At 35.3% G+C, this 15,457-nt stretch overlaps 2 protein-coding genes across 7 annotated transcripts; both read right to left on the bottom strand.

The window, feature by feature from the left end:
• Window positions 1-1,588: 1,588 nt before the first annotated feature.
• Window positions 1,589-8,109, bottom strand: LOC137487254 (serine/threonine-protein kinase pim-2-like). 3 transcript variants are annotated; one of them, XM_073947111.1, is made up of 9 exons: window positions 6,031-7,723; window positions 5,736-5,865; window positions 4,914-4,976; window positions 4,720-4,814; window positions 4,579-4,629; window positions 3,688-4,066; window positions 3,419-3,595; window positions 2,963-3,051; window positions 1,594-1,865 (listed from the first exon to the last, which is right to left on the bottom strand). In XM_073947111.1, exons 1-9 carry the CDS (start codon window positions 6,379-6,381, stop codon window positions 1,854-1,856), a joined length of 1,347 nt encoding a protein of 448 aa, XP_073803212.1. In that variant the 5' UTR covers window positions 6,382-7,723; the 3' UTR covers window positions 1,594-1,853. The 3 variants fall into 3 exon arrangements, with proteins under 3 accessions (XP_073803210.1, XP_073803212.1, XP_068076679.2); XM_073947109.1 differs by having other exon boundaries at window positions 1,589-1,865; window positions 5,736-8,109; XM_068220578.2 differs by lacking the exon at window positions 1,594-1,865 and having other exon boundaries at window positions 2,957-3,051; window positions 5,736-8,109.
• Window positions 8,110-9,698: 1,589 nt separating this feature from the next.
• On the bottom strand, window positions 9,699-14,895 carry pimr172 (Pim proto-oncogene, serine/threonine kinase, related 172). 4 transcript variants are annotated; one of them, XM_073947108.1, is made up of 9 exons: window positions 14,028-14,431; window positions 13,649-13,862; window positions 12,817-12,879; window positions 12,621-12,715; window positions 12,480-12,530; window positions 11,792-12,170; window positions 11,524-11,700; window positions 11,068-11,156; window positions 9,699-9,975 (listed from the first exon to the last, which is right to left on the bottom strand). In XM_073947108.1, the coding sequence occupies exons 1-9, from the start codon at window positions 14,292-14,294 to the stop codon at window positions 9,964-9,966; spliced, it is 1,347 nt and encodes a 448-aa protein (XP_073803209.1). In that variant the 5' UTR covers window positions 14,295-14,431; the 3' UTR covers window positions 9,699-9,963. The 4 variants fall into 4 exon arrangements, 3 of the variants coding, with proteins under 3 accessions (XP_073803209.1, XP_073803208.1, XP_021330851.3); XM_073947107.1 differs by having other exon boundaries at window positions 9,700-9,975; window positions 13,649-14,895; XR_012401973.1 differs by having other exon boundaries at window positions 9,704-9,975; window positions 11,792-12,142; window positions 13,649-14,895.
• Window positions 14,896-15,457: the final 562 nt, after the last annotated feature.

Here is a 15,457-nt window from a genome sequence, read left to right as displayed (position 1 = left end):
AAAAAGAGCACCTACTTCTGCTACCCACAAATCAGGAAATCAGCTAGACCTTATTTACACACAACAATGCTTCGCTGATCAAACAATAGTAACTCCACTACAAATATCGGATCATTTCCTTCTGTCTCTCAACGTCCACATTACTCTTGCGCCGCCACACACTCCAACACTGGTTACCTTTCGCAGAAACCTCCGATCTCTCTCACCCAATAGACTATCCACCATTGTTTCAGACTCTCTTCCTCCATCTTGCAAACTCTCTGCACTTGATATGAACAGTGCCACTGATACACTCTGCTCCACACTAGCATCATGTCTAGACCGATTATGTCCTCTTGCATCCAGGCCAGCCCGTGCCAGTCCTCCTGCACCCTGGCTCTCGGATGCTCTCCGTGAGCATCGCTCAAAACTTCGGGTTGCAGAGAGAATTTGGCGGAAAACTAAAAATCCTGCACAGCTCTTAACATACCAAACTCTCCTGTCTTCTTTCTCGGCTGAAGTTACTTCTGCAAAGCAGACATATTTCCGTCAGAAAATCAACAATGCCACTAATCCTCGCCTACTTTTTAAAACATTTTCCTCCCTCCTCTATCCTCCTCCTCCACTCGCATCCTCCACACTTACTACTGATGACTTTGCTACATTCTTTTGCACCAAAACTGCAAAAATCAGTGCTCAATTTGCTGCACCTACAACAAACACGCAAGATACACCACCAACACCACACACACTCACCTCTTTTTCTCAGCTCTCTGAGTCTGAGGTGTCCAAACTCGTGCTATCTAGCCATGCAACCACCTGTCCACTCGATCCCATTCCCTCTCATCTCTTGCAAGCCATCTCTCCTGCAGTCATACCAACACTGACTCACATAATTAACACATCTCTTGACTCTGGTTTATTCCCCACTTCATTTAAGCAGGCTAGGGTAACCCCAGTGCTTGGTCTTAAATATTTTTAAACAGGTTTTAATTTTCCTTTGTTCATGCATTGCTGTCCAATCTGACCAAAACCCCATACAATCACCAACAGTCCATCTCAATCAAACTGTAAACTTTTTTATTTAAAAAGGTAAAGTTTTACTCTATTTATCATAATGGTTTAATTATTTTCCTTACAATGACATTTGTTTCTCCATGTACTGCTGAGGACACTGACCTGGACAGATTGTTGTCCATAGATTTAGTTTATTATAGTTTTTAAATCTTTTAAAACATTTGTTCACTTTAGTATTATTTTAAAGAAGTTTAGGTTGGGGAAAACTGTATGGATATGAGCAGAGCTTGCTTGTTTTTACACAATATTTAAAACATTTAGTTAAGAAAAAAATTCTAAAATAATTTAATTGTTTATTAATAATGTATTATAAGCATTAAATTATTATTATTATAAAAAAATTTTGATAGGTCAAATAAATTTCTTTTTCATCTGGGTAATTTGAAAAATCCTTAGTCTTTAGCGCTTTATGAGTCTAAAATTTCATTCAAAATGGTCTTAAAATGTCTTAAAAAGGTGAAATCTGTAAGAAAAAAGTAAGAAGTCAGTGTACAATCAGTAACTGGTCACATAATAAATAAAAACAAGACATGATGTTGATTTTATGATGCTTTATTAATTCACCAGTATATAAGAAACACACATGACATATATAGTGCATTTGCATATGTGTATAATAATAATATAATAACAATACATTCAAAACATTCATGACATATTAATTAATCAACAAAAGCACTCATATGTAAGTTGCCCTGCACTATTAAAGAAGATGACAAGGCAACAATATAATACAAAGAGCAATCCAATGCAGCAGTCCTCAGGTGTGCTAGGGTTGCTGAGTTGTTTCTCCTGTCTTACTCCATGACCTGAAACATAAATCAGTGTTATTCGTCTAAATACATTACATTTTGGACAGAATTTAAAGGATTAGTTCACCCACAACTGAAAATTACGTTTTAATCACTCATTCCAATTCCCTAAGACTTCTGCTCATCTTCGCTAGCTTTTTTTTTTAGGTGCACAAATAAGTTCTTGGACCTTGGTATGATTACAGTTAATGTCACATGCAATGTTTTAACCTTTTCTAGACTTTGAACACCTCAGGACTGTTCCTGTCTAAGAAGGATGAGAGAACTCCTGGATTTGACCTAAGACAGAGGTGCTCAACCCTGTTCCTGGAGATCTACCTTCCTACAGAGTTCAGCTCCAACTCTGATTAAGCACACCTGAAGCAATTATTTAGGACCTGAACAGCACTTGATAATTACAGGCAGGTGTGTTTGACATGAGTTGCAACTGAAATCTTCAGGAAGGTGGATCTCCAGGAACGGGGTTGAGCACTCCTGATATCTTAATTTGTGTTCTGAAGATGAAAGTCTCAGTGGGTTGGAACGACATGAGGGTGAGTAATTAATAACAGAATTTTCTTTTTTGGGGGGTTAAGTAATGCTTTAAGACATAAGATCAGCTGTGTCCAAACTTTTTTTTATGAAGGGCTAAAAACCAATCTTGACTGAGCGTGTTGGACCAAAGTATACCAAACTCATTACATTGAAGTTGCCATTGGTGATTTCCTAAGTTATTCAACATTTAAACAAAACTAGAGAGCATTGATTTATATTAACTAATGCAGTATTTATTCGTTCAGTAAAAACAATCCTATTTATAACAGTGGAGTTACACTAGTCAAGCTGCACCTGTTTTTTGCCTTGATGTGCATCACTGATGTGTTCCTCTATTTATTGAGTGACTATTTATATTTAATATAACATTTAATCGAATCTTTTACTTTCAGTTCGTGTTTCTGTTGTCATTCTCACTCTCTTTTTAGATGGGATGGTGGGCCAAATCAAAGGGCAAATCAAGCTATTAAAGGCTAACTTTGGCCTGCAGACTCTGGTTTGGACACCTCTGCTTAAGATGATCAACAAAAATGAAAGCCATTTAGCTTTAGGCTTCATACCTTAAACCAGTTATGGAGATGCATCTCCTGCAGAGCGAGTCTCTCATCTGGGTTTGGCTGTAGACAACCGCAGATCATCTGGCAGCATTCTGTGCAGAAAGAAGAATGGGGTGTTTAAGTTTAATAGTTTATAGATCTTATTCTACAATGCTGAAGTGCGTTTGTACTTCCGATTCAGTTGCCTATGGGAGAAATGACTTGGAATAATAAACGGTCAAACTGCTCGCTCTACACACAAGTGTGTTCATGACTGTACATAAAAAGTAGAATGATATAATAAGACAATGTTGGTGTGCAACATTAACCAGCATAGCAAGCAGTTTTTAACGTCTTAAAATCAATGGAAGTGAATAAGATTGGAAGTCTCGAATCGAAAAGATTACAATGGTTGCACACGCTCGTACGTCAAAAATAGTTAAAAGACCTGCTCTCTTCACACTTTGATGAAGCTCTCACCTATTGACAGGCCAGGGCTAGACCAAAGATAGTCCCTGATCAAGGAGTGGTCGGAGACAGTGGGTAAAGCCCCACACATCATTGCGAACAGGACGATCCCTAGAGACCAAACAGTCGCCGGCTGTGCATGGTACCTGCCATGCAATTCGTACTCCGGAGGGAAATATTTTCTTGTGCCTAGAAAAAAAAAGATATCATCCAATGGTTTATATGTTTAAACAGAATCTTCAGTGTGTGGTTTTTATGAAAACAAAGTTCATAACACTTACCACAGAAGACTTTGTAGCCGGAATCCTTTACGATCGCACCACAGCCGAAGTCTATTAGCTTTACCTCCAAAGTGTCTGGATTCACCAGGAGGTTTTCAAGTTTTATGTCCCGATGGAAGACACCGCGATCAAAGCAAACGCTCACAGCATGAATGGCCTGCCGCATTATATGGCGTCCCGTCTTCTCATCAAGAGGTCCATCCTTGTGGCGTAAGAAGTGAAGCAAGTCCATACAAGGTATGGGTCGCTCCATGATTATAATGTAGTGGGCATCGTTGTCCTCCCAGTCTAGGAGTTGGATTATCTCGGGGACGTAGGGACCATTGTTGGCCATGATTGTCAGGGCAATTTCTGTAGGGAGGGGTTTGTCATAACCAGGCTAAAGGAGAGAAATGATGACAGTTAGACAGTTTCCTGAAGCTCTCTTATTAAAAACTCAATTGTAATCGGACATTAACATACATATAAGGCTCTGAAACAATCTAATCAAGTGGATTTATCTAAATACTGTTGTAAATGGAGTCTTTAGCTTATCTACTTATTTTTCTTCAGATGTTTTATGTAGTAGGCCAATAGTTTCACAAAACCATTTTGTTTTCAATTCTGTTTTAATTTCTACATGATAAAGTCTAGTTTAGATGTAAGCTGCTCGTTCTTCATGTGTGCTGTCATCTTTGTTTAGATCATGATTCAATTACAGTGGTTACCTCTAATTTTAAATGGAAAGCACAAAGCAAAACAAAAGCCTTACTTTACTTGCTTACGTACTTACTAAAAGGACATGTTTTCATTTACTATATAACGTCTTCAATCCCATTTTGTCCCATCCTAAGAAAATCAAATCTAGAATCAAATCAAATCATGACATTGAACTGTATCTGGACTACTCACCACTGTCATTTCCTTCATCTTCGGTGACTTGACAGTACATTTCACAGCAACCTGATCAACAAAGCAAAGAATTAGCAGTTAGCATGTGGTAGAAGTTTTGAATAAAGCAATGATAAAGCAATGTTTTGTTAGTGAAAGCACCTCAAGTCCATCCCTGCGGCGTGTGGCTTTGTAGACAGAGCCGAATCCACCTTTGCCCAGCTTGTCACCCATTTCATAATGCCTTAAAATGGTGTCTGTCAAAAAATAAACAACTGCAGTCAGTATGATGTACAATTTTAGATATATATATTTTGTATTCACGTTTGTAATACTAATAACAATTCCTATCTTACCATTTTCTGTGTCGTCCTCCTCTAGCTGCTCAGCAGCAGGGACATGGTCTTCTGAAGCAGAAGCTGTAATACGAATCAAGTCACCGTTGTGTAAATAGCACTTTATATAATACAGATTATCATGTTTTTTAATTAGTCTATGAATGTAAAGTCACATATTTAGACTTATTTTAATTTCATCCCACACAGAAATCTGATATATGTCAATTTGATATACTGTATGTACTGTGTGTGTGTGTGTGTGTAGCCACAAATAAACATATACATATATTATTATAGCTATTATATTTGTACATATTACATATTTGCTTATTTTTTACTACTTATTTTTGTATATATGTACGTATTTATAATGCAAATGGTTGAAAAAACAAATATAAACGGCCATTTTTTGCAATCATTTAACATATATGACACATTTTACATGCAAAATCCAAAAATGAACTTGTATGTCATATTTGTAATTTGCATATATTTTCATATATCACATTTCTATAGAACATTTGAGGGATGTAAACATTAACAGTGGTTCTAACATATATCCTGTTTTACATTTTTCATTTCCACAGCTTCCGAGAATACAGAAATTTCCACATATTGATAAATATTGCTATGATAGCTGTTTTAACGTTAAATTATGATTGGATTTGCCTTTTATTAAGGTTTCGAAATAGTTTGACATCAAGCAGGATTTGTTTATGGGCCAATGATATTAATACATTAAAATTGTATATACAAGACCAGTTATAAAAATATTACTTGATTAGAGATTTGGCCATTAAACAATACTTGTATCATAATCACTTGTGAGTGTGATTTTACCTCTACTAGACTTCCAGACGTCCTTTTCTTCTTTACTCGCTTCAGGAACCTCATCAGGCCCAATGGGTGTTTCAATGGGCTGACTAGAAACTTTTTGCTCTAACATGGCTTCATGGTAGTCTTTCGTGGCCTGGACAAGGTCGTATGTTCTAGTTTTGTAAAGGAAGTCTGGCCACTTCCAGAAGCCCTTTTTCTCCTTTCTCTCTTTAGCAACCTCATCAGGCCCAACAGGTGTTTCAATGGGCTGACAAGAAACTTTTTGCTCTAACATGGCTTCATGGTAGTTCTTCGTGGCCTGGACCAGGTTGAATTTTCCAGTTTTGCGACGGAAGACTGGCCACTTCCAGAAGCCTTTTTTTACCTTTCTTACTTCTGGAACCTCTTCAGGCCCAACAGGTGTTTCAATGGGCTGACAAGAAACTTTCTGATATACCTCAGCCTCATACTGGTATTTCTTCGCAGCCTGGACAAGGTCGTATTTTCCAGTTTTGCGACGAAGAACTGGCCACTTCCAGAAGCTTCTCTTTTTCTCCTTTCTCCCTATCTCTCCAACCTCAACATGCGGCTCATCAGAAAGATGAAGATGGTTCTCCGGCATGTTGGGGGTGTACTTGAGTAGTACACAGGGACTGTGATCAAACTGCATGATGAAAAATGTTTTCTGATAACTTTCTGATAAACTGTAATAGTAAACCGATCAATCTGCAACTCGAAATGCCAAAACTACAACCAACAAAAGCAAGTAGTAGAATGTCAGGCGATGATGTCATCCAGGCGCATTCTAAGAATTTTAATATGGAAGGCTTTGGGCTGTTGTTATTTTTCAAATGTTTTAATTTGTGCAAGTTTGAAATGAATGGGATCCTTTGCTGTTTTGTGTTTATAGTGGTTTGTAAATGCAGCACAGGGTTGCTTACAGGCTAAAATTATTAAGAAACCCGCATGGAGGAGTACATCAGATGTCTGTATTGTGCCAATTGTATTGTATTGGGTCAATATTTGATGGCAGCCTCATACACATGCTGCTATCTGTGTTGTTATTAATGTTAAAAGAGGAAAATGACTCACTTTTTGTGACTTGTAAGGATAAAAATTATACATATACATAAATATGAATGTATACGTCCCTTAATTTGTATATACATTTTTAATGAGGTCCAAATTATCAAGGTGAACCAACAGAGTGTCTTTATTTTCATACTCTTATTTCTTGGCTATCAATTTTTAATGACATTATGAATAATTAAATTCAGCAAAGAAGCAGTGGATATACTTTAATTCTATGATTTACCACAAATTTTGTTACAAATCTCTGAAATATTCTTGCAAAATATGACATTTTGTAAGGAAATATCCAAGAAAATGTGTATGGCTTTGTCTTGCGTTGACTGCTAAGTGTATTTTATAAATTCTGTGATGTACAGACATGGAAAAACATTCTCAGTTTGACTAAAACATACGTTTTTGTTTCATTCTACACAATTCTAATCAAATGTATTCCCAATTTTTTATAAATATATTGCCATTTTAGCATAAATCATTTTAAAATGTAAGTAGAAGTAAGTTTTAGACAAGTTTATAAAAGTTTAGTTTATTAAAAGTTAAGAAATCAATAGCTTAGGGCACATTAAGCTCATCAAATAAAAACTTTTGTTGTTTTGACCAACTTTTATTGTATGAAAATTAAAAATGCTCTAAATGACAATGTTTTTATTTAAAGTTTGGAAGAAATTGTATCAGTCCTTCATAGAATAAAACTAATAATAGCAGCTTCCTCAAACCCATAACTAGCAAACCCAGAGAAATGGAGAATCTCTAATTCCCAAATGCAGGGTTCCACACAATTTATTCAGGCTATCCCAACACAAATAGACTAAGTTAATGAAACTAATTTAAGTAGATTGAACATAAAACAATTGAGTTATCTCCAAAAAAATCTCAAGAATTGTGTTGCTTCAGCTCATTTTACTTAAGCTGTCTTTTGGCTGGGGGGATGTGTTTATACTTATAAGTGTTTACTTTGATCAATTATGACTGTTTGGTGTCTAATGTGTTTTAAACATTGAACTTATGAACATCTACAGATGTTTATACTTATACCTTTTAATAAGTGTATGTTGGTTTATGTCAAAGGGGCGGGGCTTCGCCTTTAAAAGGCAGCCCAAACACCAATTCACTGTCAATTAACCTGGCGAGTGAGCAAGTAACTGTGGTGGCGTAAGCAATTTGTGACCTGCGTATACTAGTGAGGTTGTACATATATCATTTGTTTGTTTGCTGTGTATTTGTTCTTTTATTTTTGGTTATTTTGTCACTTTGCTGGGTTTTTAGGTTGTTTTGATTTTCACTCTCGCAAACTGTAAATAAATTTATAAATTCCTAAGGTTTTCTCGCTTTACCATACATTGAGAACCCAGTAATTTTATTTTTAGAGCTGTATATTGTGACTCAAAAGATCAAAATATTACAAATATTATGGACACACAAGCACTTATATACTTAATATTTGATTGTCATCACATTAGACAACAAAATGACGTTTGCCTGAAAACCTTATGCTGAAATAAGAGCACTTTAAAAGCTTATTTGACAAAAATCATGACTACAACTTTTTTATGTTACTTTAACTTATTTAAATAAGTTAATCATGCTCCAACTACATTTTTTTCCATTTTTCAAAGTTTAACTTAATATTTTAGTCAGTTTGATTAATATAAGTTTGAATAGAAAAGTTAAAAACAGTGTAGTTATAACCTGTAGTCTGTTAGACTTGCTGCATGTTTATTTAGGTCAATGTCTGTTCATGCTCTTCTCTTTCTGTGCTATCAAACAGACTCATATATATATAATCTATGCTTTACGTTATAAATCAGCTCCTCCTAACATTCGTCATGTGGTATATCGCACACGATAGCTTTTTCTTTATCTGGAGATTATAAGTGTTATAATCTACTTAGGAGTGTTAAAGATTTTTTTTTAGGAAGTTATTGTTCATGCAGGAAAAAATAATGACAATTTTATATTGTATCTTAACCGTTTTGTTTTGTTTTTTAAAGAGCAATATACTTGTTTGGTGTTGGATTAAACAGATATGCGAAATATGTCTGGTTGCATAATGGTAAGAAATCTGGAGACTGGAATGTTTTGGCTCAAGAAAGCCAAAATATATATATTTTAAATGTTTCCTTGGGAATTCACAGAAAGACAAATAATTTATGTAATACTGTTATGTAGAGGGTTTCTGTGGGGTCTTAAAAAGTATTAAATCTCAAAACCCAAATCTTAGGCCTTAAAAAGTTCTAGATTTACTGTAATACTGTGTTATTGCTCTTAAATCTTTTTAAACAGGTTTTAATTTTCCTTTGTTCATGAATTGCTATACAATCTGTGCAAAACTCATACAATCACCAACAATCCACCTCAATGAAACTTTAAACTTTTTATTTAAAAAGGTAATGTTTAACTCTATTTATCATAATGGTTTAATTATTTTCCTTACAATGACATTTGTTTCTCCATGTACTGCTGAGGACACTGACCTGGACAGATTGTTGTCCATAGATTTAGTTTATTATAGTTTTTAAATCTTTTAAAACATGTTCATTTTATTATTATTTTAAAGAAGTTTATGTTGAGAAAAAACCGTATGGATACAAGTAGATCTTTCTTGTTTTTACACAATATTTAAAACATTTAGCTAAGAATAAAATCTAAAATATTTGAATTGTTTATTATTAATGTATTATTAGTATTAAATTATATATATATATTTTTTGATAGGTCAAATAAATTTCTTTTTCATCTGGGTAATTAAAAAAAATCCTTAGTCTTTAGCGCTTTATGAGTCTAATATTTAATTCAAAATGGTCTTAAAATGTCTTTAAAAGTTGAAACCTGTAGGAAAAAAGTAAGAAGTCAGTGTACAATCAGTAACTGGTCACATAATAAATAAAAACAAGACATGATGTTGATTTTATGATGCTTTAATAATTCACCAGTATATAAGAAACACACATGACATATATAGTGCATTTGCATATGTGTATAATAATAATATAATGACAATACATTCAAAACATTCATGACATATTAATTAATCAACAAAGGTAATCATATGTAAGTTGCCCTGCACTATTAAAGAAGATGACAAGGCAACAATATAATACAAAGAGCAATCCAATGCAGCAGTCCTCAGATGTGCTAGGGTTGCTGAGTTGTTTTTCCTGTCTTACTCCATGACCTGAAACATAAATCAGTGTTATTCGTCTAAATACATTACATTTTGGACAGAGTTTAAAGGATTAGTTCACACATAAATGAAAATCCCGTTTTTAATCACTCATTCCAATCCCCTAAGACTTTTGCTCATCTTCAGTAGCTTTTTTTTAGGTGCACAAATATGTTCCTGGACCTTGGTATGATTACAGTTAATGTCACATGCAATGTTTTAACCTTTTCTGGATTTTGAACACCTCAGGACTGTTCCTGTCTAAGAAGGATGAGAACTCCTGGATTTGATCTAAGACAGAGGTGCTCAACCCTGTTCCTGGAGATCTACCTTCCTACAGAGTTCAGCTCCAACTCTGATTAAGCACACCTGAAGCAATTAATTAGCCTGAACAGCACTTGATAATTACAGGCAGGTGTGTTTGACATGAGTTGCAACTGAAATCTTCAGGAAGGTGGATCTCCAGGAACGGGGTTGAGCACTCCTGATATCTTAATTTGTGTTCTGAAGATGAAAGTCTCAGTGGGTTGGAACGACATGAGGGTGAGTAATTAATAACAGAATTTTCTTTTTTGGGGGGTTAAGTAATGCTTTAAGACATAAGATCAGCTGTGTCCAAACTTTTTTTTATGAAGGGCCGAAAACCAATCTTGACTGAGCGTGTTGGACCAAAGTATACCAAACTCATTACATTAAAGTTGCCATTGGTGATTTCCTAAGTTATTCAACATTTAAACAAAACTAGAGAGCATTGATTTATATTAACTAATGCTGTATTTATTCGTTCAGTAAAAACAATCCTATTTATAACAGTGGAGTTACACTAGTCAAGCTGCACCTGTTTTTTGCCTTGATGTGCATCACTGATGTGTTCCTCTATTTATTGAGTGACTATTTATATTTAATATAACATTTAATCGAAACTTTTACTTTTAGTTTGTGTTTTTGTTGTCATTCTCACTCTCTATTTAGATGGGATGGTGGGCCAAATCAAAGGGCAAATCAAGTTATCAAAGGCTAACTTTGGCCTGCAGACTCTGGTTTGGACACCTCTGCTTAAGATGATCAACAAAAATGAAAGCCATTCAGCTTTAGGCTTCATACCTTAAACCAGTTATGGAGATGCATCTCCTGCAGAGCGAGTCTCTCATCTGGGTTTGGCTGTAGACAACCGCAGATCATCTGGCAGCATTCTGTGCAGAAAGAAGAATGGGGTGTTTAAGTTTAATAGTTTATAGATCTTATTCTACAATGCCGAAGTGCGTTAGTACTTCCGATTCAGTTGCCTATGGGACAAATTACTTGGAATAATAAACGGTCAAACTGCTCGCTCTACAAACAAGTGTGTTCATGACTGTGCATAAAAAGTAGAATGATATAATAAGACAATGTCGGTGTGCAACATTAACCAGCATAGCAAGCAGTTTTTAACATTTTAAAATCAATGGAAGTGAATAAGATTGGAAGTCTCGAACCAAAAAGATTACAATGGTTGCACACGCTCGTACGTCAAAAATAGTTATAAGACCTGCTCTCTTCACACTTTGATGAAGCTCTTACCTATTGACAGGCCAGGGCTAGACCAAAGATAGTCCCTGATCAAGGAGTGGTCGGAGACAGTGGGTAAAGCCCCACACATCATTGCGAACAGGACGATCCCTAGAGACCAAACAGTCGCCGGCTGTGCATGGTACCTGCCATGCAATTCGTACTCCGGAGGGAAATATGTTCTTGTTCCTAGAAAAAAAAGATATCATCCAATGGTTTATATGTTTAAACAGAATCTTCAGTGTGTGGTTTTTATGACAACAAAGTTCATAACACTTACCACAGAAGACTTTGTAGCCTGATTTCTTTACGATCGCACCACAGCCGAAGTCTATTAGCTTTACCTCCAAAGTGTCAGGATTAACTAGGAGGTTTTCAAGCTTTATGTCCCGATGGAAGACACCGCGATCAAAGCAAACGCTCACAGCATAAATGGCCTGCCGCATTATATGGCGTCCCGTCTTCTCATCAAGAGGTCCATCCTTGTGGCGTAAGAAGCCAAGCAAGTCCATACAAGGTATGGGTCGCTCCATGATTATAATGTAGTGGCCATCATTGTCCTCCCAGTCTAGGAGTTGGATTATCTCGGGGACGTAGGGACCATTGTTGGCCATGATTGTCAGGGCAATTTCTGTAGGGAGGGGTTTGTCATAACCAGGCTAAAGGAGAGAAATGATGACAGTTAGACAGTTTCCTGAAGCTCTCTTAATAAAAACTCAATTGTAATGGGACATTAACATACATATAAGGCTCTGAAACAATCTAATCAAGTGGATTTATCTAAATACTTATCTAAATGGAAAGCACAAAGCAAAACAAAAGCCTTACTTTACTTGCTTACGTACTTACTAAAAGGACATGTTTTCATTTACTATATAACGTCTTCAATCCCATTTTGTCCCATCCTAAGAAAATCAAATCTAGAATCAAATCAAATCATGACATTGAATTGTATCTGGACTACTCACCACTGTCATTTCCTTCATCTTCGGTGACTTGACAGTACATTTCACAGCAACCTGATCAACAAAGCAAAGAATTAGCAGTTAGCATGTGGTAGAAGTTTTGAATAAAGCAATGATAAAGCAATGTTTTGTTAGTGAAAGCACCTCAAGTCCATCCCTGCGGCGTGTGGCTTTGTAGACAGAGCCGAATCCACCTTTGCCCAGCTTGTCACCCATTTCATAATGCCTTAAAATGGTGTCTGTCAAAAAATAAACAACTGCAGTCAGTATGATGTACAATTTTAGATATATATATATTTTGTATTCACGTTTGTAATACTAATAACAATTCCTATCTTACCATTTTCTGTGTCGTCCTCCTCTAGCTGCTCAGCAGCAGGGACATGGTCTTCTGAAGCAGAAGCTGTAATACGAATCAAGTCACCGTTGTGTAAATAGCACTTTATATAATACAGATTATCATGTTTTTTAATTAGTCTATGAATGTAAAGTCACATATTTAGACTTATTTTAATTTCATCCCACACAGAAATCTGATATATGTCAATTTGATATACTGTATGTACTGTGTGTGTGTGTGTGTGTGTGTGTGTGTTGCCACAAATAAACATATACATATATTATTATAGCTAATATATTTGTACATATTACATATTTGCTTATTTTTTACTACTTATTTTTGCATATATGTACATATTTATAATGCAAATGGTTGAAAAAACAAATATAAACGGCCATTTTTTGCAATCATTTAACATATATGACACATTTTACATGCAAAATCCAAAAATGAACTTGTATGTCATATTTGTAATTTGCATATATTTTCATATATCACATTTCTATAGAACATTTGAGGGATGTAAACATTAACAGTGGTTCTAACATATATCCTGTTTTACATTTTTCATTTCCACAGCTTCCGAGAATACAGAAATTTCCACATATTGATAAATATTGCTATGATAGCTGTTTTAACATTAAATTATGATTGGATTTGCCTTTTATTAAGGTTTCGAAATAGTTTGACATCAAGCAGAAATTGTTTATGGGCCAATGATATTAATACATTAAAATTGTATATTCAAGACCAGTTATAAAAATATTACTTGATTAGAGATTTGGCCATTAAACAATACTTGTATCATAATCACTTGTGAGTGTGATTTTACCTCTACTAGACTTCCAGACGTCCTTTTCTTCTTTACTCGCTTCAGGAACCTCATCAGGCCCAATGGGTGTTTCAATGGGCTGACTAGAAACTTTTTGATTTAACATGGCTTCATGGTAGTCTTTCGTGGCCTGGACAAGGTCGTATGTTCTAGTTTTGTAAAGGAAGTCTGGCCACTTCCAGAAGCCCTTTTTCTCCTTTCTCGCTTTAGCAACCTCATCAGGCCCAACGGGTGTTTCAATGGGCCGACAAGAAACTTTTTGCTCTAACATGGCTTCATGGTAGTTCTTCGTGGCCTGGACCAGGTTGAATTTTCCAGTTTTGCGACGGAAGACTGGCCACTTCCAGAAGCCTTTTTTTACATTTCTTACTTCTGGAACCTCTTCAGGCCCAACAGGTGTTTCAATGGGCTGACAAGAAACTTTCTGATATACCTCAGCCTCATACTGGTATTTCTTCGCAGCCTGGACAAGGTCGTATTTTCCAGTTTTGCGACGAAGAACTGGCCACTTCCAGAAGCTTCTCTTTTTCTCCTTTCTCCCTATCTTTCCAACCTCAACATGCGGCTCATCAGAAAGATGAAGATGGTTCTCCGGCATGTTGGGGGTGTACTTGAGTAGTACACAGGGACTGTGATCAAACTGCATGATGAAAAATGTTTTCTGATAACTTTCTGATAAACTGTAATAGTAAACCGATCAATCTGCAACTCGAAATGCCAAAACTACAACCGACAAAAGCAAGTAGTAGAATGTCAGGCGATGATGTCATCCAGGCGCATTCTAAGAATTTTAATATGGAAGGCTTTGGGCTGTTGTTATTTTTCAAATATTTTAATTTGTGCAAGTTTAAAATCAATGGGATCCTTTGCTGTTTTGTGTTTATAGTGGTTTGTAAATGCAGCACAGGGTTGCTTACAGGCTAAAATTATTAAGAAACCTGCATGGAGGAGTACATCAGATGTCTATATTGTGCCAATTGTATTGTATTGGGTCAATATTTGATGGCAGCCTCATACACATGCTGCTATCTGTGTTGTTATTAATGTTAAAAGAAGAAAATTACTCACTTTTTGTGACTTGTAAGGATAAAAATTATACATATACATAAATATGAATGTATACGTCCCTTAATTTGTATATACATTTTTAATGAGGTCCAAATTATCAAGGTGAACCAACAGAGTGTCTTTATTTTCATACTCTTATTTCTTGGCTATCAATTTTTAATGACATTATGAATAATTAAATTCAGCAAAGAAGCAGTGGATATACTTTAATTCTATGATTTACCACAAATTTTGTTACAAATCTCTGTAATATTCTTGCAAAATATGACATTTTGTAAGGAAATATCCAAGAAAATGTGTATGGCTTTGTCTTGCGTTGACTGCTAAGTGTATTTTATAAATTCTGTGATGTACAGACATGGAAAAACATTCTCAGTTTGAGTAAAACATACGTTTTTGTTTCATTCTACACAATTCTGATCAAATTTATTCCCAATTTATTATAAATATATTGCCATTTTAGCATAAATCATTTTAAAATGTAAGTAGAAGTAAGTTTTAGACAAGTTTATAAAAGTTTAGTTTATTAAAAGTTAAGAAATCAATAGCTTAGGGCACATTAAGCTCATCAAATTTTTTTTGTTTTGACCAACTTTTATTGTATGAAAATTAAAAATGCTCTAAATGAGAATGTTTTTATTTGAAATTTGGAAGAAATTGTATCAGTCCTTTATAGAATGAAACTAATAATAACAGCTTCCTCAAACCCATAACTAGCAAACCCAGAGAAATGGAGAATCT

Source organism: Danio rerio, chromosome 4 (genome assembly GCF_049306965.1).
Source record: "Danio rerio strain Tuebingen ecotype United States chromosome 4, GRCz12tu, whole genome shotgun sequence".
NCBI lineage: Eukaryota > Metazoa > Chordata > Actinopteri > Cypriniformes > Danionidae > Danio > Danio rerio.
Note: the sequence above shows the minus strand (reverse complement) of the source record. Positions and strands in the feature narration are given on the sequence as shown.

Coding starts and splice junctions, on each gene's coding strand:
- pimr172 (XM_073947107.1), bottom strand. CDS start 14,294: ATGCAGTTTGATCACAGTCCCTGTGTACTACTCAAGTACACCCCCAAC. Junction 12,531..12,620: donor GCCGCAGGGATGGACTTGAG/GTGCTTTCACTA, acceptor TTTGTTGATCAG/GTTGCTGTGAAATGTACTGT. Junction 11,157..11,523: donor TAGCCCTGGCCTGTCAATAG/GTAAGAGCTTCA, acceptor CTTTCTGCACAG/AATGCTGCCAGATGATCTGC.
- LOC137487254 (XM_073947109.1), bottom strand. CDS start 6,381: ATGCAGTTTGATCACAGTCCCTGTGTACTACTCAAGTACACCCCCAAC. Junction 4,630..4,719: donor GCCGCAGGGATGGACTTGAG/GTGCTTTCACTA, acceptor TTTGTTGATCAG/GTTGCTGTGAAATGTACTGT. Junction 3,596..3,687: donor CGGCTACAAAGTCTTCTGTG/GTAAGTGTTATG, acceptor TTTTTTTTCTAG/GCACAAGAAAATATTTCCCT.